Raw genomic sequence first — 22,517 nt, forward strand, 5'->3', positions numbered from 1 at the left:
GAAACGCTTAACTGATTGGGTTTGCCAAAGATTCCAGGCATAAAATATCTCCCCTTTCATACATTTTCTATGTTGTGGCCAATGCTCGCATTTATTAATGAAACACAAGATAGAAGAGGCCCTGGGACATTAATTTCAGTACTTTTTTATTGTATGTTTGACGTATTTAGAGACAATTCCAAGGGCAAGCACTGGATGGGAAAGTTATCTGGTTTGTAGATATTTGTACAAAAGGCTATTAAGACGACACAGTCGGTTCCCACTGCAGGAAACAGCAAGGTTCTCCTTTTCTATTATTCCCTGCCCCTACAATTTTCCAGCTCGCACTTTCAACTCCTCACGACATGACTGCAAACATACACGTATTCATTCCCACCAGAAATCCGCACGGGACATCTTGGGACGTTCGGATTAGATCAGATAAAGCACGTTTGACACAAACCACAGGAGACGAGCTGGGACTTAAGACCACGTGGAATGAAAGGCCACAACCACAGGGAAGCACAGGCAGTGCTGGGCGGGGCGACCTGCCGCCCCGCCCCCATCCGCCCCGGCCCCGCCCCGCCTCGGGAAAGCTCAGCTGAAGACCTTCCCCAGAGATGACTGGACTTCTCTTCAGTGAAGAATGCAGTCGGCGGTTTTTTAACAGATACTCTGGCCCCACCTAGCTTTCCTGCTGGGCTGGGCAGAACTGTGTAACAACTGGACCCGCTTGGGATAACAGCAGGGCGCAAAGGAGTTTGCCTCATTGATAATTATTTTTTACACCTAATAATTCATCCCAAAGTGAAGGAACTTCACTGCTAATATCTAAAGGCACACACTTGCTCTGTTAGCTTATAAGAATGACTCTTTCTAATAATAACGCTGTCTTATGTTACTGGGCACTAAAGAATCAACGTAATTTCAAATATGCCCTTATTCTACTTAAAATTCCAGACCATCTCCAAGGATGAAGGAGTAGTACTTCTGCTTTGCTAATTTACTTTTACTGGAGCTTCTGCTCCTCCTTAGTTAGAGTGGTAGATCCCATCTACTAGCCAAGACTAACTAGCTTATGTTTGGTTATGGGGTGTGAGAACAGGGGAGAGAGTCTGTCCTTCAAGGCCACGTCTTCTTTCTGCACAAGGTGTGTAATGGATACACAAATGGTATTTTAGGAAGCTATTTACACACTGACCTTTAAACATTAATTTTCATAGTTCACCTTGCATATATTCGTTTTCCCTTTAGAAAATCAATCCCTGGTCAAGAAATTATCCACGTAATGATAAGCATTTTTCAAAAACAGAGTCTGTTAGGAGCGTTTAAAAACAGAGTCTGTTAGGAGCATTTAAAAACAAACATCTCCCTCAGCAAGTGTCCTCAAAATCCAACTGCATATTTCAAACTGTTACTGTCACTAGAAGTGAACATCCACATCAGCAGATTCTTTGCTCTCTTCTTGTCTTTCCCCACGCATCCCAACGCACAAAGAATCTGTCTACTGCTATTATTCAAGCTTTAACTGTACACCTCTGTACAAGTCTAAGCAAAGCATCCCAGCCTCTAACTTCTGCCAGGAAAGGGCTGACCCGCCCTCTAGTGGTAAGACATTGGCATCACAATTGTGATAATAGCGTTAACCCACACAACTCTTCGTTATAGTTGGCCTTTTTCTGGGTTACTGGACTAAGGTCAATGTCCTTCACAGAAGTGGTCATTGTTTCCCATTGCACAATGGCTGGGTAGTGGCAGAAGGCTGGCTGGGTTATCCGTGACCTTTGCTTGGCCCATAATAATGAAAGCTGGGCCTGTGGGTAATTTATTCTCACTAGACTTCTTTTGCTCAAACCCCTAATCACCTTGGGTACCTCAGACATGCCAGGTCTGATGAACTGTTTCTATGACAGGGGAAGGAGAGACCATGTGGTAGAATTTTATAGTGGCTTTTTGCATCATCTTGTTTTAAATAACCACTCCGCAGGTGGGTTTGGGAGGGGATGAGGTGCCTGTGTCATCCTCAAGCCTTGCCCTTCTCCACTCAACAGCTGTAGACAGACGCTCTCAGAATGGACATGCCACCTAAGAGGAGACTCTAAGCTCTCACTGAAAGCTCAGGCCAAACCCAGACAAAATTCAGCAACCACAAACTGCTGTGAACGATCGCTGTTAGTTTTTTCAGCTCAAATATTGCTCCCATGTCTCATCACTCACAGTGATTTTACATACAGAATTTTCAAAACTTCTGGGCAAAAAACTCACAGTGCTCTTATGCCTACACCCTTAGAGGGGAGCTAGTAGAAAAAAAGGTTTGTTCCAGTAACACCTGTGACCCTCAGTGTCTACATCTGTGTCTGGGGCCCAATTCCTCTACAGCTCTCGTGGCATATGATACATTGCAGCTGGAAAACGAGTCTAACTGGAAGTCACTTCCAAGACTGCTGATACTCATAGTATTTCCATTTGCAAATACCTATCACCAGTGAAGGTGATTAGGCCCAGATGGTACAGGTCAGGCTGGAGAAATGAAGCCGCAGCCCTCCCACCCATCACTATATTAACATGTACACCTCTCCTCCTCATCTCTGCCTCTGTCCATGTCAACAGTGGTTGAGAGTTTCAATAGCTGGAGGTAAGACCCCTGCCACCACCACCACCTGCCCACTTCAGCTACTAGCCTGAAAGTGGCTACCGGGCCATGTGGGGCGTGAAGAATAAAGGGAAAGATCAGGGCAAGCAGGTGCTTTCTCCACAGCTTTGTGGGCTGTAACAGGGTTGGACAGGAAGGGCGGGGGTGGGACTGTCCCCTGGAGCGAAATGCTTCTCCATCCATCTGTCGCCTTCCTGCCCTCCATCTTCCCCGTGCTGAGCCCATCTGGTCTTCTTCACACACTCTCCTGAGCTCTGCTGGTAAGTTAGATCCTTCATGCGCCCACAACACGGGAAACAAATCAGTTTAATTAAAGTCTCTGCTGAGATAATGGGGTGGCTGCTCCTATTCCAGCTACTTTAACTGGAATCTAAACAGCCAAAAGTTTCTCCTTTTCCTTCCTTCATTAGCTGAGAAATTTGCAGCTTTGTGGGGTGGAACTCTGCCACAGGGCCATTTAATTAATTCTAAGCTAGATGGCAGTAACTAGGCCCAGAATCATTTCAAGACACGAGCGCATCTACGCGGCAGGTGAGTGGCAGGGACAGCCCCTTGCCTTGTAGGAGAGCCACTCCCTGATCACGAGTGTTACCTGTGCAGCCACCCCTGAATCCCTAGGGGGATGGGGGGGCGGGGTGGGAAGGTTCCAGCTCACACAGAAGGTGGAAGCCATCTGTGTGGATCCACCACACACAAGCACAGTGCACAGGTTCTTTCGGATAAAGAGAATCTAGGTGGAGCTGTGCCTGGAGCCAGCAGAGCCCCCTTCATCCCTTCCCACTTGTTTTGCATCTCAGAAGACACAGCTGGGGGCATTCTGCGTTACTGGCCAGCGCTCAGTGTCTCAGTGGAAGCCTCCCTCGGGCACACACACACAAGAGCTCAGGGCCAGACAAACGCCTTTTGTCAACCTGAAAGAAACCGCTACTGAAAGAGTAAGACTTCAAGAGATTTTGCCTTTCCCGCTAACTCGGCGCCATGGAGCCTGTCCTTCATGGCTTTGATGGACTCTAGTCCTCCCAAGAAAAGGCTAATGTGTCCATTGTCACTGAAATACAATAATAGTAGCTTAAACTCCACAATCAGTCATACGATCAGACAACAGGCAAGGGGATACACATTACACTGCAGAAGGAGGGGATCTACGCTGCAGAAGAAGGGGGCGGCGTTGTGAGGTTCAAGGCAGAACACAAGGGGACTGTGACTTTGACGCATCTGAACTTTCTCATTTTACTCGGACAGGAGAGTGGTTTGTTTTGCTGGTAATTTAGTAAGGTGGGAAATTTTAAATAAGAAGGGGAAAGGGAACGCTTACTTCACTTAAAGAACTTAATCTCCGTGTCCACACAGTCATAGAAGAGATCCCCCACTTCGGTGGGGTCCAGGGGGTCACTGCTGGTCAGGATTTCCTCCATGGCTTCCAGGCCTTGCTTCTCTAGTTCCAGCATCGTCTTCCTCAGCTTCTGACCTTGCTCCTGAGAAGGACAAAAAGAGTCGAGGCCACTGGAGTGGATGCTGAAAGCCCCCTGAGGGCCCTCCCCCACTCCATTCAGTGGGCTTCCTGCAGGACTGCCATGGGGTGCTTCTAAAGTCACGATGTGGTGATGTCACTGCTCCGCCCGGAATACTTACAAAGAGTTCCCGCTGCACTCAGGATGCAATCCAGACTCCCGAGTGACAGTGGGAAAGGCCCTCTACAGCCCACAAGGCTCCTGCTTGTCTCACATCCTGCCTTGCCTCCTGCATCTCCTTTCTGGGCAGCCAGACTGAATTAGCTGCCTTCCTCCAACCCATGATACTCCTTCTTGCCACTGCACAGGCCACCCTGCTCCCTACCAACACTTGGTCGGCTCGTGCCCACCTTCAGAATGCCCTTCCTCTGGGCTCCCCCATCCAATGCCTTTCCTTCTGCCATGGCTGTTCTCTTCCTGTCTCGTGATGGTCTGTCTACTTGCCTGTGTCTCCTGTTAGACCACAATCACCCAGGGAGTAAGAACTAGGTTGATCTCTATGTTCCTCCGTGGGACAGAGGAGGCACTCTCAACAATGCCTTTTGAATGAATAAATGGATCCGTGAGTGGCATGTCTATCCCCAATTTACTGTTTCTTCTGAAGGGGTGACATCTCTTCTTCCAAGTGAGAGTCACTCATTCACACTGGATGACAGTGAGAAGCTTTCATTTGTCCAGTTACTCCCAGAACAGAGAAACGGATGTCACCATTCATCCACCATCTCCCAGTGCTGCCTTAACTCAAACCAATGGTCATTTCCAAATTTCAAAGTCCACCCAGCCTCATCTATCTCATCTCTTGGAAATTTTGTGTAGGATGCCTCAGAACACACGGGCCTTCCTACCCCTGCCTTCATTTGCCAAATAACCAGAAAACTGTGCATCAGGGAGTGACATTTTCCCCCTATTCGGGTTTACTGTCATCCACCTAAAACATGCACCATCAGCAATCAGGGCAGGCAGCCCTGGCAGAGCTAGTGCAGTGTAGTGGCAGCATTCCGGTTCCAGGGACACATCTGGCAGGTAGCACAAATATCAAATAACTGTGCGACTTCTACATGTCAGGATGGTCATTTCTGGGGCACAGAAGAGCAAGGTCGAGAAACAGTGAGACTACCCTTCTCAGAGATGCTTTCTGAACTCCCTTGGATTTACTGTTGATGTTGTCCTTCTTTATATCCTTCTTAGAAAGCCCACGGTACCAGATGTAAGAGAATAAGCTTACCCAGTCCATGCAAAATGTGTGCACCAATTCCCTATAAGAGATCCCTCTTTTCAAGACAAAATGGAACTTTACAAGTTGTTAATAAATGCCTGGGAAGTAGATGAGCATCTAACAATTATGTTCCTTCCTTCTGTGTCAGCAAAATAGAAGCCTGGGGGGACTTCCCTGGTGGTCCAGTGGTTGAGAATCCCCCTCCCAGTGCAGGGGACGCAGGTTCAATCCCTCGTCAGGGAACTAAGATCCCACATGTCACGGGGCAACTAAGCCCATGTGCCACAACTACTGAGCCTGCACTCCAGAGCCCACATTCCACAACTAGAGAGAACTGTGCAGTGAAGACCAGCCAAAATTGCTTAAAAACATATAGGCTTGGATTTTACTTGAAAGCCTTTCACTAACGGCTGCTATGGGCATATGTTGAATATTTCTCTTGTTTGAACCGATGTAACTTTATAAACCAAAGTTTTGGGTGGAGGAGGGAGGGTTGCACTTTGAAGAAGAACTATTTTACAACTGACAATGTAAAAACTTTTTATGTGAAAAAAATATACAAAACTTAAAATTTACGATTTTAACCATTTTTAAGCATACAGTTCAGTGGCATAAATACATTCACAGTTATGCAACCATCACCACCAACCATCTCCAGGGATTTTTTTGAAGAATCACTTAAAAAAAAAAAAAAAAACTATGATTCTGTCTTTAAAGTGCTGCCATAATACAACTTTTTACCTCCAAAAGTATACAAAGAATTTCTGACCACAGAAAACCAGTTCTCCCAACTAGTACTGCACATTTCTGTTATTCCCAGATGGACAGTAAGTAAAAGAGGGATATTCTTAGGCCACTGCATTTTGAACAACATCAAAAGTGGAGGCTTGCTTTCTCTGGGTTTCAAGAGGCTGGCTGGAACAATTACCACCAGCATTCTAGCGAGGGCCTCGGGAGCCTGGGTTTCTGGAAGCAGACTAGCTGGAGAGGAGGAAAATGATGAGCTTGTTATCCGCTTTCCGGTCTCCTTCCTGGTGACCTCACCCGCGCCCAAGCCCCCACTCAGGCTCACCTCGTCACTCTCCAGGACAGCACGGGCCCATTCGTGTGCCTTGTACAGCTCGTGCCGGCGGTCTGGCTTCTCCTGGAACCGAGGCTCCTTTTTGGCAGGGTCGTCGTCCCCAAAACAGGGAGACTGTGCTTTGGGGACGAGTTTTACATCATCGACAAAGATGAAAGGCTTGAATATGGACCTGGAGAGAAAGGAGAGAGCTTCAGCCAAACCAGGTTCAGGGCCTGAGGAGGGCAGACACTCCTGGTTCAGCTCACAGCAGGTGGCAGGCAGGCACCTCCCGAGAGAGAGCACCAACTGCATATTTTAGTGACTATTTTAATAAAACTAGCTACCGATTATAAGTTGCAAAGTGTTCTATTTACAGCGAGGAGACATCGACACAGACTGGCTTTGTTCTGGGAAGGCCATTTGAGAGCTTCTTTCAGTTCCATGAACACACACAGTGCTTTGAGGAAGGGTGCAATGGGCCACCGATGTGAGTTAGTCTTTCGCCACCATGGTCCACGGAACGAGGCCCCCTGGAAAGGCAGGGTCTGAGACCTCATCTTTTTTTTTTTTAGGTTCTACCTTATTTGAAAATGTTTGGAATATCTCTGACAGACTCAAGGAGCGCACAGATGAAGACAGATGACCAAAACAGAACCCCAGGGGCCCCAGAGAGGGCACGCCATAGAAAACAGAAGTCTGGTTGTGTGAGAGGGCAGCCGAGGGCATAGTAGGCGGCTGAAGCAAGAGCTCTTTGATTCGGCTCTTTTGGCACAAGGGGTATAACTTTGGGGACATGACTCTGTATGCAAGTGCCCATGTGTGTGTGCACATGTATGCGTGTGTATACCTGTGCATACCTAGGCACAAGCAACACACCCCTCCAGATGTGCACACACCCCGAAACAGCTGGGTGGGGGTCTGTGGCAACCACAGCTGCCTAAAACAGCAGGGAGAGAGCTTTACTGTCCCAGCTCTGCACCCAGAAAGAACACAGCTTGATCAAAGCAGTGTTCTGGGGGAGCACAGGCACCTCTGGGCCCCAAGGGTGGCCTGTGTTCAATCACACCACAGGGGCACCTGCAAAAGCAATCAAGAGATAATGAGACACACCCACACGCAAGTGTATGTCTTCGATTGGGGATATTCTCCATCCTCTTAACTTGGTGCACCTTGACCCACTCTGTGCCTCCAATGGGTGAGAAGTGAGCTGGGAAGTTGAATTCCTGAGCCCCAGGGTCCCTGGGCTATATCCAGTGTGCCACTCATTTTCACATACATCACCATCTGCAAAGCACTGGGAACGCATGACCCTTGCACCCAAACTGTGTCCTTGGACTTGAGCATCAGTATCACTCTCAGGCCCCACCCCCATCCTGCTGACTAGAACCTGCTTGTTAATGTCCCCAGGAGACTGATGACATCCAGGTCTAAGGAGCATGACCAGAGACAACAGTAACCAGTAGCGAACCCTCAGATTAGTTCCCAGAGGTAATCAAGGGAAAAGGACTCAGGTGAGAGAAAGACCGTGATCACAGCATGAAAGATCCGGCTCATGTTAATTTCATTTGACTACTGAAAGCAGCTGCACCCTAAGCTTGTGAAGTGGGTGAAAATGAGTTTAGTTGCTCAGTCGTGTCCGACTCTTTGCGACCCCATGGACTGTATCCTGCCAGGCTTCTCTGTCCATGGGATTCTGCACACAAGAATACTGGAGAGGGTTGCCATGCCCTTCTCCAGGGAATCTTCCTGACCCAGGGATCAAACCTGAGTCTCCTGCATTGCAGGCAGATTCTTCACTGTCTGAGCCACCAGGGAAAGGGGTGGGGCTGGTTAAGTGCTGTTCTCTGCAGGTGATGCAGACACATACAGGAAACTGGCTCTGTCCACCAAGAAGTACGAAGCATAGGCACGTGGGCTGGACCTAATTCCACAAGGCTAAGTCCTCCCAAATTCCTTCCCTCCCTGAGATACCAGGAGCTCCCTTTACAGAGGGAACACTCACTACCACTTGCTACTGCCTCCTGAAAATGCAGCGCTTCTCTTCCCTCCTCCTGAATGTCAAGTGGGTGACTGCTGAAAGTGTAAGAAAATAATGCAAAATTTTTAAATGTCTATAGAATTTTGATCCCATGGAGTTGAGCTCTCCAACTGGTCATTTGGTTGAGGGCATTCTGAGGGTTTACTGGAAGAGGATAATGGTGGAGAGGGACAGAAAAGGCAGTGGTAAGGGAGAGTCCAGCAGAGAGACATCTAGAACTAACTGCTTCCGGGCCCCTCTGGTCTCAGACAACACAGCAGTCTCACAGCAGGCAAGCACCCTACCCTTCCGGGCCTGACAGAACTCGGGGTTTCCTGAAAAGTCAGTGCGCACACACCGTCTTCTAGCAGACTGGAAGCCTCCTGCAGCCTCCTTGGCATGCACTGAGATCTCCTGAGAGACTCTGCAGCCCAGAGCCTGCATAGTTCACACCTCCTCCCTAGGCCTGGCGTCGCACAGAGAGGGTGAGAGCCAGGGCTTCCATGGGCTTGAGCTTGAACTTGGCGGTAAGGCTGGGGCAGGCTCAACCATGGAGAGTCAGAGGATTGGCAATGTCCAGCAGAGCTGCTGAGCCTGGGCTGCCAACGAGACCCCTTGGGACAAGGGTTCTCCCACTTCACACTGGCCCCAGGCCACACAGACGATGCTCACTTCTGTATCCCATACAATCCCCTGAAAGGAACCTCTCTTCTCCACCTCTCCAAAGTCCCAGTGAGAGTAATGTTTCATAGGCAAGCCTGTCATTTAATTTCTGGAACTCGGTGCTTTACTTACTATGCGGCTCAGGACCATCCTGAAACTGGCCCCATGGGGAGAACCATGGTACCGGATCCTCCTGAGCAACTGTCCAGGTCTGCCTGCCTCACCACAGCAGGGCCGGGAATTAGGCTGGACTCCACATGCAGGTCTGTGTCCCCTCTTGACCTCTGACCAGCTGTGGGGTCCATCATTTTCCTCTCTGTCTCTCAATGGGCTGAAATGATCTCTCCCTTTCAGCTGCTAAAGCTATTGTGCTATTTCTCTTTCTACGTCATGAGGCTCATGAACCTGTGCTTTCAAGAAGTTCACGGTAAGCACAGTTGTGGTCTTCTGCACCCAATACACAAGATAACAGCAGAGTTAAAAAAAAAAAAAAAAAAAAGGTCAAAACCCCCTGCCTGATGGAACCTCAAGCCAGTCCACACTCACTGGCATGTGGAGGTTAGTTTAACATCACTGAGAAAGTGTCTGGTGGCATCTGTAAGACAGAGGGACTATATGTTTATCCCTTCTATCCATCCATTTTAACTTTAAAAATAAGTAAGTTAATAATATGAGGTTTCTAGAATATTCTAAAGCAGCCAAAGTCCTCCAAGAATTTTTTCCCCAAAGTCTATAAGGAACCCAGCATCCTCAGCTGCTAAAAACATGAAGTATATGTTCATCAGGTAGTTGTCTCACCTGGTCGTGTTAACTCTTTATGACCCCATGGGCTGTAGCCTGCCTGGCTCCTCTGTCCATGGGATTTTCCAGGTAAGAATACTGGAGTGGGGTGTCATTTCCTCCTCCAGGGGATCTTTCTGACCCAAAGACTGAACCTGTGTCTCCTGCATTGGCAGCCGGATTATTTTACCATCAAATGGTTAAAGGGAGATTCTTTTTTGAGATTGAATAAATAAAATTATTGCCATAATAAACCACAATAATATACCAGAATGTGGGAATTATCTATAATTCCATCCTGATCACTTACATCTATAGATCCAGAAAAGGGCAATGTGGAAAACTCAATGGTTTCCAAATGTTTTGATTTCTTACCAAACATTACAGAAAATCACATTAAAAATACAAGTAGGTGAGAAGATACTCTGACATTTTCCCAAAAGTGAACCTCAGATGGTAGCTTCTTAAATGACACTTGAATGAATGTATGTTCAGAGAGATGAAATGACTTGATCAAGGCCATATATCCAGCCAGCAGCAAAGCTGAACTGCCATGTGGGTCATGACCACCCCTCCCAGCACACCCAGCCATGGTGGGGCCCAGTTCATCACTCATACTGAGGACCCCAAGAGCAGTTCATGGCTGATTCTGACACAGAACTCTAGTATGACTGGCCAGCTCACATTTCTTACTTCAAACAGGGCTGTGTTCTTACCAATGATGCAGAAACTCCCAGAGTGATGGGCTTAACTTCTGCCCCAGAGTCCCTGGTGGATCTGCTCGCACAAAAACAGCAGCACAAAGGGCCCTGCTTGGATGCATCTGCTAAACTTTAAACCAATCTGATATGGGCCTGGAAGAACCAGTTTCCCTCAACTGCATGTGTCCCTCTGAATGGTTCATCCATGGGTCATTCCAGCTGGGCTGTGAATCACTTAAATCACATACATAGCTAAAGCCACATATGGCTGAGAGCAGAACCTATTTGTGAAGGGCGTTTCCATTTAGAGGGAAAGAAAACTAGTACCTCTGGAGCCTGGGACACCCTTTGGACTGGATCCAGATACCCTGGGAGGTTTTAAAAAGTCAAAACCGTGGGGTGGGAGAGAGGAAAAAGATACTGCTGGGAGAGTTAGGAATGAAATCAAAGGCAGGGCTATTTTACACAAGGTCCTCAGCTGGGTGTCGTCCATGCAGGCTGTGGCCCTGTATTTACATAAACCACAGTGTCTATAACATTATCTCCAATAATGAAAAGGTTCACTTGTCACTGACATTTGAACTAACCAGATGAGACAGTCTCAATTGATGCAACGCAGACTCTCAAGCCTAGTACCTACGAGAAGAGGAAGCAAACACCACACACTCGCACACATACACACACACATACACACACACACACACACACACCCTGTATCCCTTGCATCTCTCCAGTTCCCTGCCATAAAGTGGGTCAAAGACCCTCTTTTCCTAGAACTTCCTCCCTATTTTGTTTTCCAGGCTGAATTACATGGCCTAATGCAATTAAAGAAATGGGTTGGGAAATAGCCTACTAATATTTAAAATGGAAACACTTTTAATTCTTTCCTCCACTTGGTTTATCCTCCTGTATCTTGAATATTTGTGTTTTCTCAGATGTGATAGCTTCTAAGTAGTGGAAGCAATCAGCCCTAATTCATAGTGTCCGCTGATCTCCACAGTGTGAACACACTCACTGGGGCCCTTCTCAAGCCACCCGTGTGACATTACTGAACACAGGGTTGGGCAGACATGACATCATCAGCTCTCACAAACTCCAGCACAGCAACGGAACCTGGAAATTACACTGTCTCAAAATGCGAAGCTACCTCTCTGCTCTTTCCCTTCCCAATCCTTCATACGGATGAAGCTTTAACAGATACTGGCTTCCACGAAGCAAACGGTTAGAACTGGTGCACTAACGCCGATCAGTGTCACTGTATGGATGATCGAGGCACCAGCTGACTCATCAGAATATATTACATGATGGAATTTGCCCACTCAATAAAATTAAAGTTCTTCTGCATCTCCCTCTATCTCTCAAACTCTGGCTTTTGTATCTGCCTCCAATTCTCAAACTTATATAATACCTGGTACAAATCAGGAGGGAGAGAAAAGAGGGAAGGAGGAAGAAAAAACGGGACTATGAGAACAAGCTATTTTGAGAGAAGGATCTATAATTAATACAGTAAGCAAAGAGCCGAGAAGTGCTGAAGCAGATAGAACAATAGTACGATCATGTCCTTCAGTTTCTAACATTAATTGGGAGGATAAATAACAGTCTTCTTTGATCATAATCTTCTGCAAGGCCACTGCTCCGAAACTATTTCCTGCAAACATCTCTCTAACGTTTGTAGCATTAGCCGAAGCCGGCTAAAATTTCCCTAATTTTATTACCTAAAACCCAAGAGTAGGTAATTATGCTTCCTGCTGACAAAATACAAAATGGTAAGGATGCCTAATTACAAAGAAACATTGAAATGTTGAATAGGAGAAAAAAAAATCTATGACAGTTCTATAGTCACAGTAGGCAATGTAGTTCATTTAACCATAGATGATAAAAATGAATGTCTTCCAGGAAGCCCTTAATAGCCTTTAAGGTCTTCTCAATTAATTTAACCATGAATAATTTTCTTTTAAAATTACTTGAAATTTTCACTTTTAGATATTAGAAAGCTATTTTTCAGCGCATTTTTAGAATTGCACTGGGCTGTGTCCTATAGCCTAGGAAACAGAATGACTTTATCTTCACGTCCTGGCACCACAAAGCTGTCTTCTAAGCACAGCTGGAGCAGGTGTCTGATAAGTCAGGAACCAAGGGGGCTGTTGTGGTCACTCTTCAGTTCAACCCGCTCCTTCAAAAGCTCCTTTCCCAGAAAAACAATGTCTAAAGACCTTGACAGGATGTTCCAGACACATTCTGAAAGCCTACACGTATCCCTGTGGGCCAGCACAGAGTGCTCACAAAAGCCATCAGCAAGCAAGGTCAGCATCCACAAGGGAGAGGAAGGACAAGCCCCAGATCTGATCGACCAAAAAGTGGGGTAGGAGTGGGGTCACAGAACCAGGCATTCCTAATGGGGAGATCAAGTCAAGAGAAAGAAGCCAGAGTCAAACAAGAGGCGTGTCCTGAGAGGCTGCCTGGAATACTGGTGAGTGGGTGAGGCTCCTGGTTAGAGGCCAGCAGAGGGCCCACGCTGGGCTTGGGAGGTACTGGGGGAGTGGGGAGACGGATGGAAACTCAAACTATAGAAGGATGCACAGCTGCAAGGGGTGCCATGCTGGCTCATGCCTCTGTGCCTCTGCACATGCTGTTCCCTCCCGCCCAGAATGTCACTCCCACTTTCAGCACCTAACAAACCCCTCCTCTCACGACACCAGTGCTCGAGAGTTCTTCCTCTGTGAAGTTTCGCCTTCACTGCCTCCTTTGTGCCCCTCTTATCTTGTAAACAGTTAGTCTCTAGCACACAATAAGCATAATATTTGGTACACAGCAGGTGCCTAACAAGTGCTTATTGAATGAATAAATGAGTGAATGAAAGACTAAGGATAGTTTATACGGGATTTAATAGGTCCTGCTAGAAAGATCTACTTATATTGGGACAGGGAGGCCAAAGAGTCAGGGAAGGTACTTGGCTTCTCCCCTGAGTCACCTAAGACACAGTCCCTAGCTGGGCACTGCCATTGCCTGTATTCCTGAAACAACAAGAGGAGAGTAAGTATTTTCAGCTGGAAAGGGAATGAAATCAAACAGCTACAGATTCCGTGGCAGCAGAGTCAAAAGTTTGACACCCGATACTCAAATGATGATCAGCCAATGGAACACGTGAAAAATACCAGAGATCCTACTGGAATGGGCAGTCTTCTAGAGCCCTCCAGGCTGAGGAATCAGACTTACTGGACAGACTCCTAAGCCCACCTTAAAATTCCTGACACAAAAGGTTTGGGTCAAGACATCTGTATTTATCAAAAACTCCCCTCAAGTGATTCTGATCATTTAGAAGTCACGATGGTTGTGTCTAAGTTACCAATGGCATGATCTTGGTGTGCAGGACTGAAAGTTACTGAGAAGGGCTGCTGTCTGCCAGGTAGACCAGAGACAGTCTAAAATAATAGCTAGACCTGTTATGCATTTACTTGGATTATCTCATTTAATCCTCCCAACAAGCATAAAAAAGTACGGTCTGGGATTGTGCCCATTGTATAGGACAGACACAAGCTTAGAGAGGTTAAGGGACTTACTGGCCATTAATACTAAGTGACAGAGGTGGGATTCAACTTCAGGTGGTTTATTCTAGAGGCCACAAGCCCTTTGCTGAGGTGTGTGGGCAGGAAGCAACGCCATAAAACACAATGTCTTAGAGAAGAGGCCAGTGCCCTTGAAGTGGCTGCAATGTGCCTTGTCTCTGTGCCATTTTGTCCTCTAACTCACAGCCACTGGTGCTTCTGATCAATCTTGAGCTTTCCTGTTATCTCTTCTGTCTCACTGAGTTTTATTTATCTTTGCATCCCTCATATACAGCACAATGCCTGGCCCATAATACATATTAATAAATGTTTGTTGAATTTAAAACAATTTGATTCCATGACTGTGATGAACACTACATGATAAAAGCCAAGAACTTCCCTTTTTCACCTCTCTTGTACTGCACTGGCTATGGTGATATTGAAAAATCTGACTATATGTACAGGGAAGGGCAGGAACTCAGGGTGTGATTACTGGGTGAGCTCTCAGGGGAAGCACAGACTTGGCAGCTGTGTGACTGTCTCAGACAAACCTGGAAGGATCTGGGGTCCCAGTGAAGTAGTGGATGCATGGCGAGCTTCCGTTCTGAGGCAGGACAGACACGACACTGGCTGTGGTGAGGAAAGACTCAGAATCTACGCAGACTCCACTGGCTTTGTCCCGTAGGACATCAATCATAGTCTGCACAGTGATGCTTTCTGTAAAGAAAAAAGAGAGGGAGGAGGCAAGCTGCTAACCAAAATCCATTAGTTATTTCCCTTTTGAGTAACAGAACCCCTGAAATTACAGCTGGGAACAGAACAGCCCTACTTTAGGTGTGGTCACAGGACAGATCTTGACCAATGAGAGGTAAGCAGAAATGACGTGTGCAACTTGCCCGTCACATCCATAAAGAGGAATGCTTGCCCTTCATTCTTTTCCCTCCTTTCCTGCTGGCTGGGAGATGCCAGTGAGTGGACCACAAAACAAAGTCACATGTTGAGGTAAAGTAACCCACCCACCCTGGACTGTCTGTATACATTTGGACTAGGAGAGAGAAATAAAGGTGCATTTTTTAAAACCACATTATTTTGGGGTCTTTTTGTTACAGCACTTAGCAATTCCTCAACTAGTACAATATGCAACAGAATGATATTCATAAGAAAGTATACAATCTATGCAGAGCACCAAGCAAGCTCTCTGGTATAATCCTGCTGGTTAGAGTTAATATTATATCTAGGGAATGACCTCTCTACAGTGCTAAATATACACAGAGAAGTCTTTCAAATATCGAGAACCATAAGGACTATTGGCTCTGAGTTCAGATAAAAAGACTAACAAATCTTCCACTACATAGGATTCTGGTTCTTCATTTTCTCCCTCTGTTGGTAATTCATTAAAACAGTATTTTTTCAATCTGTATTCACAAAGATCAAATCAAAGCAACACATGGGAAAAGGTATCTTAAACTTTGCTACTACAACTCATATCCTTTTTGTAAATATCTCCATGGATAACACATTGCACCTAAAAATATTCACGACAAGTCCCCAAGTTCTTCAACTATCCAGGGTTCAAACTTCCTCCCTGTCTCATAAATGAATCTATTGATTTAAACCAGGATCTGACAGGTTGATAATGTCTCTTAAAACTCTTTGAATCACTGCCTCTCATTTCCCCCCTTGCATTTTATTTGCTTGGCCATTTCTCCTGAATCTCCCATACTTTGGACTTTTTAAGTTGCACTTTGCAGATGGTGTTATTAATATTCTCCTCCATCCTCTGAATTTCTGGCAAACTAGTAGCTAGATCCAGAAGCTGCATCAGGTCAATGTTTGATATTTTTGGCAGGACTACTTTACAACTGGTATTATATATTATACTTTCACCAAGTCAGATTTTTTCAAATAAAAACTGTAGTTTTTTATAAGATTCTCATTTTTAAATAGATACTTTCTTACCTTTCTACCCAGAATATATTAATAAAGTTTATAGCAAAAGTCCTAAAGTGTTCTTCTAGATTAAGAGTCAGCCAATTTTTTCTTTAAGAACCAGCCAGGGAACAGTTTAGCCTTATGGGCCCTGTAGGCCTTCCCAGATGGCTCAGTGGTAAAGAATCTGCCTGCCAATGCAGGAGACTCATGAGACGCGTGTTCAATCCCTTGGTCAGGAGGATCCCCTAGAAGATGAAACGGTAACCCACCCCAGTGTTCTTGCCTGGAGAATCCCATGGACAGAGGAGCCTGCCAGGCTACAGTCCGTGGGGTCGCAAAGAGTTGGACACGACTGAGCGCACACACACATACACACAAAGACACGGGCCCTATAATCTCTGCTGGACTTGCTGCAACTGCTCAGCTCTGCCACACAGCACGGAAGCAGTCATAAACAAGAGGAAAATAAACAGGTGTGGCTGTGTTCCAGTGAAATTTTATTTACAAAACAGGCATCTACCAACAGGTCAACTCCTATTCTAAATCACCAAAGGCTTGACTCACAAAACACATGTCTCACCAGCAAATATAAAATGTGGCCATTGTGGTTTATGGGGAAGGGTTTTCCACTCAGGCACAAAAGTAACAAGCTACCAGTCACCACATTTACTTAAAAATGGATGCTGGCTAAGTCAATATCGGGTGGGAAATAGAGGGCTCATGAAAGGAATTCAACAATTTGACTCAACAAGTGTTCACAGAACAAAGGGCCATAACAGGCATCCCAAGGGGATCCTAAGGTGAATAAAAGATAGCACCCCTGATGTCAAGACTCAGCAGGCTAATGAAACAGGGAAATATACAGAGAAGATACGTCAAATGTACAAATGCTGAGGTATAAGCAAGACTGCACTAAGTGTTTCAAAGACAAGCATAGTGACATCAGCACTTAAAGGAGAAATGGGAGCAGAAACATCCATGGATAAAAAGCATCATGTAAAAATAAATGCAAGTTGTGGTCATAGACTGCACAGCAAGGACTTTAGCACAAGTCAGTTTCCGTACACAGGACAAGGTCTGTTCTCCACTTCTCCTCTTTGCTTATTCTCCCAAGTTCAAACAAGGTCTCTGAAATAGCTGCAAGACAAATGGTATGAGAGAGAGAACTGTAAGGAACACCCCAACTCACCTTCTTGCTTTTCTAAGGTGTCTCTGCCTGAACAGCAGGTTAGATGGTCATCAGCTGGAGAAAAAACTTCAGAGAAATTAAACTCGTCCTCTCCCGTCCACCAACCTTGACTCTGAGCATAACTCCTGAGTTCCGGATGCTCTGCGTCGATTTTAGTCGTGAGCGAAAGCTGATTGCAAATGCACTTGACTCCCTCTGTAAAGAATACAAAGTCCAACTATTTAGACATAGACTTATAAAGACTTTATCAAGAAATGGATGTTACAGGGCAGCTCTCCCCTGCAACTTGACTCTAACTATATGGAGGAATCAATTTCATTTCTGAAGAGAGAAACATAAAGTCCTTGGTCTTCTTTTAAGATCTCCTAGAAGGTTTGAGCAGCCCTGACACATTTTATCACGTTTTCAATGAGTGAGTCACTTGACCTGACAAACTAAACCCCAAGAGAAAAGTGAAAGGTTTTTATTTTTATTTTATTTTATTTTAATATTAATATTTTATTACTATTCTCATTTACTACCCATTAAAATATTTTAATAAAATATTAATATTTTATTTTATTTTAATATTTTATTATTATTCTCGTTTACTACCCACGAGAAAAGTGAAAGGTTCCTTGAAAGAGGCTCTGTATTGCTAACAAGACTCATGAATGTCGCAGCTCCAGACATTTCTCCTCACCAGGTTGCTGCTGCTGCTGCTGCTGCTAAGTCGCTTAGTCTCGCTTAACTATCGCCCTCTGCTCAAATCAATATATACGTTTTTTGTTTTTTTAATTTTTAAATTATGGGACTTCTTCATTCAGATTTTTTTTCAGGCCCCAACATTTAGAAAAACACAGTGACCCTGATAATGAATTATGTATTTATTTATTTAGGCCACACTGTGCAGCTTGTAGGATCTTAGTAACCTAACCAGGGATTGAACCCAGGTACCTAGCAATGACAGAATGTAGTCCTAACCACTGGACGGACCACCAGGGAATCCCCAATAATGAATTGTTTTAAAATAATGGAATGTATGTGCAAATATGTGTGTATTTGGGTGCCCAGAAATGAGGAGCACATTAGAGCCTGCAGATGTAGCACTGAGAGGGTCTGTAAGTCTGGGCACCATGGCCTTAGCTCTTCCTGTCCTTGAAACTCCCCACCAGCCACCCCCACTCACCTGTGATCTTCTCTGCAGCCCAGTACTTCCCTACAGTCTCCAGCACCCACGCCTCCTCACGGTCCACAATCAGAAATGCACTTTGGAAGCTGTGGCAGGAGTTAGCATCTTCATAATAATTCCCACCCTGTCCATGTTCTTCCAACAAGGCGACGATGACGTCTAAGGCTTCTTTAGCTGTTGCCCCTCTCTCTAAACCAAGCCTGAAGTAAGAAGACCAGAAGCACACCTGTCATTTCACACCACCTCATTATTAGCACAGGCATCAAAGGTTGGGACCAAGCTGAGTTATGAAGAATGCCGACGTGCATAACTATGTTAAATACTCAGGCTGATACGCAAACAGATAAACAGCATTTGAACTCACAATACATAGCACACATTCCATTCAAAATCATGGGGGCGTTTTCTGTCTTTGGTCATGCCCTTTCCACACAGTCAGGAGCCCAGTGGCTTCTCTCTCTTGAAAGGAAGCTTGGCCATTTCTCTTTTTCTGTTTTCTAACTCTGACTCCCCTGAAGCTGGCCAGCTTCGTAAAAGACCTTAGCAAGACAATCTCCCTGTGGCTTGTTCTCCCTCCTGCCTCTGGGCAAAAGGAAACCTCTGCCCAGTCCAGCCGTGACCTCTATGATTCTACACCAGGTATTCGGGTTAGTAATAGCAGTGCTCTATAGCCAGCCACTGTCCTCTGTGAATGTAATTCACCCACCATCTCCTTAGGAATGGGCGGCTGGTTAGGACAAGACCAGTCCTTTTTCTACATACTTCTTCTACCTAACAGCCCACCTCCACTGGTGTGACTTACAGCTTCAGTCATTCAAAAGGACCAACTTCTTCCAAAGTGAAACAGCCATCTCCTCCCAGCCTTTCCAATGAAGAGACTCCTTAAAGAGGCCACAGAGACCGCCCTCTACATGACTTGAGCCTGCGTGCTTGCATGCTAAGTCACTTCAGTCGTGTCTGACTCTGTGCGACCCTATGGACTGTAGCCCCCCAGGCTCCTCTGTCCATGGGATTCTCCAGGCAAGAATACTGGAGTGGGGTGCCATGCCCTCCTCCAGAGGCTCCTCCCGATACAGGGATGGAACCCACATCTCTTATGTCTCCTGCATTGGCAGGTGGGTTCTTTACCACTGGCGCCACCTGAGAAGCCGTGTAACTTGAGCAAGTTGTATCATACAGTTGAACTTCAGTTTTATGTCACCAGTAAAATAAGCACCTACGTCACTGAGTACTAGGAAGATGGGTTTTATGAGATGATGAACATGAAAATACATGGCACCGGCACCCGGGACCAAGTAGGTGATCAGTAAGTTTTCAGACACAGCAGACTGTGGCAGAAAAACAAATGACTCAGAGATAAAGTGACCTCATTTCTAATTCTGCTTCTGTTATCCACCAGGGGTAACCTTTTTGAACTTTGATTGTCTTGTCTGTAAAGTGAAAAACAGTACTGTTTCCCTCTCAGGCTGATTTGAAAGAGAATGGCACGTAATGGGTGCTCAGTAAATTTCTATTTATTCGTTTCTTCATTCAAATTGTAATGTTGGTCACAGAAGCGTGGAGTCTCAGAACAGAGGCAATGGACCCCTACTAAGATGGCAGCAGAGGCCAGTTCTGGGTGAGTTTTCAACTTGAGATGCAATTACTATTAAAATTCACCCAGTTTGATTCTTCCTGAAAGGACGTTGCACTGTGCTGCCAGGGAGACGAAGAGATAATGGGACTCCATGATCCGGATTTATCTTTGCAACAGGCTTATTTTCAGAGATTAATTATATACCAATTCATTTGGCATTTCTCAATTTAAGCTTATTTAGGAAGCCTTGATGACAAGGCAATGCTTTGAGAAGCTGAAGCCTTAGGGGAGTCATAGAAGAAAAAATTCATTAGAAGATGGAAGCAGTGGACTCTTCTGTTGGTCCCTGTCATCTTCTCCAAAAAGGAGCAGAGGAGATAAGCACTCACCTCATCTCGAAGGTCCAGAGCGAACAAGTGTGCTGCAAGTGCCTCTCACAGCCAAGAGCTGGCCTCACAGGAGGGCCCCTTCCTGCTTTCCACAGGTCCCTGGTGGCTCCTGGTCATTCTAGGCAGAATGCACCCAGGGCCTCTGCAGGGCCCCGCTTACCCATGCAAACAAGCACTGGGAGGAGCCTGTGAATACCCAGCCAGGGACAGCAAGGTCACCTTTGGCAGCTGTGACTTCTCTTTCAGTTTTTCTTTCAAAGATTTATTAAAAAAAATTTTTTTTATTTTGAAGTGGACTATTTTTAAAGTCTTTGTTGAATTTGTTACAGCATTGCTTTTGCTTTTTGTTTTTTCGGCCCCAAGGCATGTGGGATCGTAGCTCCCTAACCAGGGATGGAACCGTGGCCTCTGCACTGGAAGGCAAAGTCCTAACCACTGGACTGCCAGGAAGTCCCTCTCTTGCAGTTTCTAACTTACTCCCCTACTGTTCTGCTCGTTTGCACCCCACACTGACTTTGGTGCCTTCTGCAGTGTGTGCAGGAGGGCCTCTGCACTCCTCCACAGACATGATTCTGATTAAACCCCTCATGCCAGGACCATGGGGAAAAGATCCCCATCTGTCCCACCTGACCATTCCCAGGTGGTCTCCCTGCCATGGGCCGAGAATAGGACTGCTAACAAAGCTGTGGACAGCAGAGGGTCGCGTCCTCTCCACCTGAGATCCAGAGGTGCATCTGTACGTCTGGATCCAGGCCCACAAGCCACCCACCATCAAGAGGCCTATTTTAAAGCCTTTCCCAACATTTCCCCTCCTAGATGAGGCGCATCCATGTGATGCCAAATGAGAACAGGGACTTTCTGGTCTCCACGCCTACTTTCACTCTGGCTGCTATACCTCCATCATGGGCTTGACTGGAGCAGGAAAAGGATTGAAATTAACTACGCCAACGGTTAACTATCAATCAACTGTTAGAGTCTCGCTCTGACATTTACCTTCAGCATAACTCAAATCCTTCAGAAATGTGCGCCTGGTCAGGTTATTCTGGGTCTTGGAGTTAGATGCTCCCAAATTCAGATCCTTATTTTTTATGGAAAATTCTGGAGGAAATGCCTATTTGGGGCCAATGGCTTTCTCACCGGTATGTCGAACTCACTGTGTCCGTTCTGGAAAGGTGAACACAGCTTACCAAGGAAGATGAGCACCCTCCGCACTCCCAGGCTGCAAGCCCCATGTTTAGGAACACTGCTCGTTTGTCTTCTTGATCCCTATACTTCCACTTATTAGGAAAACCACTGTGCCACTGTATCCCAATTAAGGTGAAACATGGGGCTTCCCAGGTGGCACAGTGGTGAAGAAGCCACCTAGCAACGCAGGAGACTCAAGAGATGAAGGTTCCATCCCTGGGTCGGGAAGATCCCCTGGAGTAGGAAATGGCAACCCGATTCAGTATCCTTACCTGGGAAATTCCATGTACAGAGGAGCCTGGCGGGCGACAGTCCATGGGGTTGCAAAGAGTCGGACACGACTGAGCACACACATGCAAGTTATAATTAGATTTCCTGAAAACACATAATCACTCTCCTGCTGCTGCTGCTGCTAAGTCGCTTCAGTCGTGTCCGACTCTGTGCGACCCCATAGACGGCAGCCCACCAGGCTCCCCCGTCCCTGGGATTCTCCAGGCAAGAACACTGGAGTGGGTTGCCATTTCCTTCTCCAGTGCGTGAAAGTGAAAAGTAAAAGTGAAGTCACTCAGTCACCGCCCTAGAGAAAGTCATAAAAATAAGTCAATCCCCCTCCCCTTTTAGGAATGAGCCTATACAGATGCAGATGCAAATAACCTTTCTTATTCCCCACAAATCAAGGGGTCTGCAAGGCCTCTCTTGGTTCACTGTTTTTTGGTTATCAAAAGGGTCCCAGCTTCTAGCCAGAGGGATGAAAGCAGGAGGGGGAAAAGTGGATGTTAATGGCTGCACTGATTTAGAAGAAAGGTGTGTGAAACCTTTGGACTAGCCTCAGTCTCCTGGTATCCAGAGCTTCCTGGCTCCTGGAGAGAAGTAACCTGCACTCTAGTACAGAAGCAGCTTCCCTGAGGGGGCAGGCACCCTACACCAGGCTCTGTGGAAGCCTCAGG

At 46.1% G+C, this 22,517-nt stretch overlaps 1 protein-coding gene across 3 annotated transcripts in view; it reads right to left on the reverse strand.

The window, feature by feature from the left end:
* Nucleotides 1-129: 129 nt before the first annotated feature.
* The window catches only part of SCRN1 (secernin 1), a 66,266-nt gene continuing 43,878 nt past the window's right edge, over nt 130-22,517 (reverse strand). For all 3 annotated transcript variants that reach the window (XM_027539429.1, XM_027539427.1, XM_027539428.1), the window contains exons 4-8: nt 18,418-18,620; nt 17,250-17,444; nt 14,680-14,845; nt 6,432-6,612; nt 130-4,107 (exon numbers count right to left, since the gene is read on the reverse strand). In XM_027539429.1, coding sequence (XP_027395230.1) covers nt 3,949-4,107; nt 6,432-6,612; nt 14,680-14,845; nt 17,250-17,444; nt 18,418-18,620 — 904 coding nt within the window. In that variant the 3' untranslated portion in view covers nt 130-3,948. The remainder of the gene's footprint in view (nt 4,108-6,431; nt 6,613-14,679; nt 14,846-17,249; nt 17,445-18,417; nt 18,621-22,517) is intronic.

The sequence above is a fragment of the Bos indicus x Bos taurus genome, chromosome 4 (assembly GCF_003369695.1).
Source record: "Bos indicus x Bos taurus breed Angus x Brahman F1 hybrid chromosome 4, Bos_hybrid_MaternalHap_v2.0, whole genome shotgun sequence".
Taxonomy (NCBI): domain Eukaryota; kingdom Metazoa; phylum Chordata; class Mammalia; order Artiodactyla; family Bovidae; genus Bos; species Bos indicus x Bos taurus.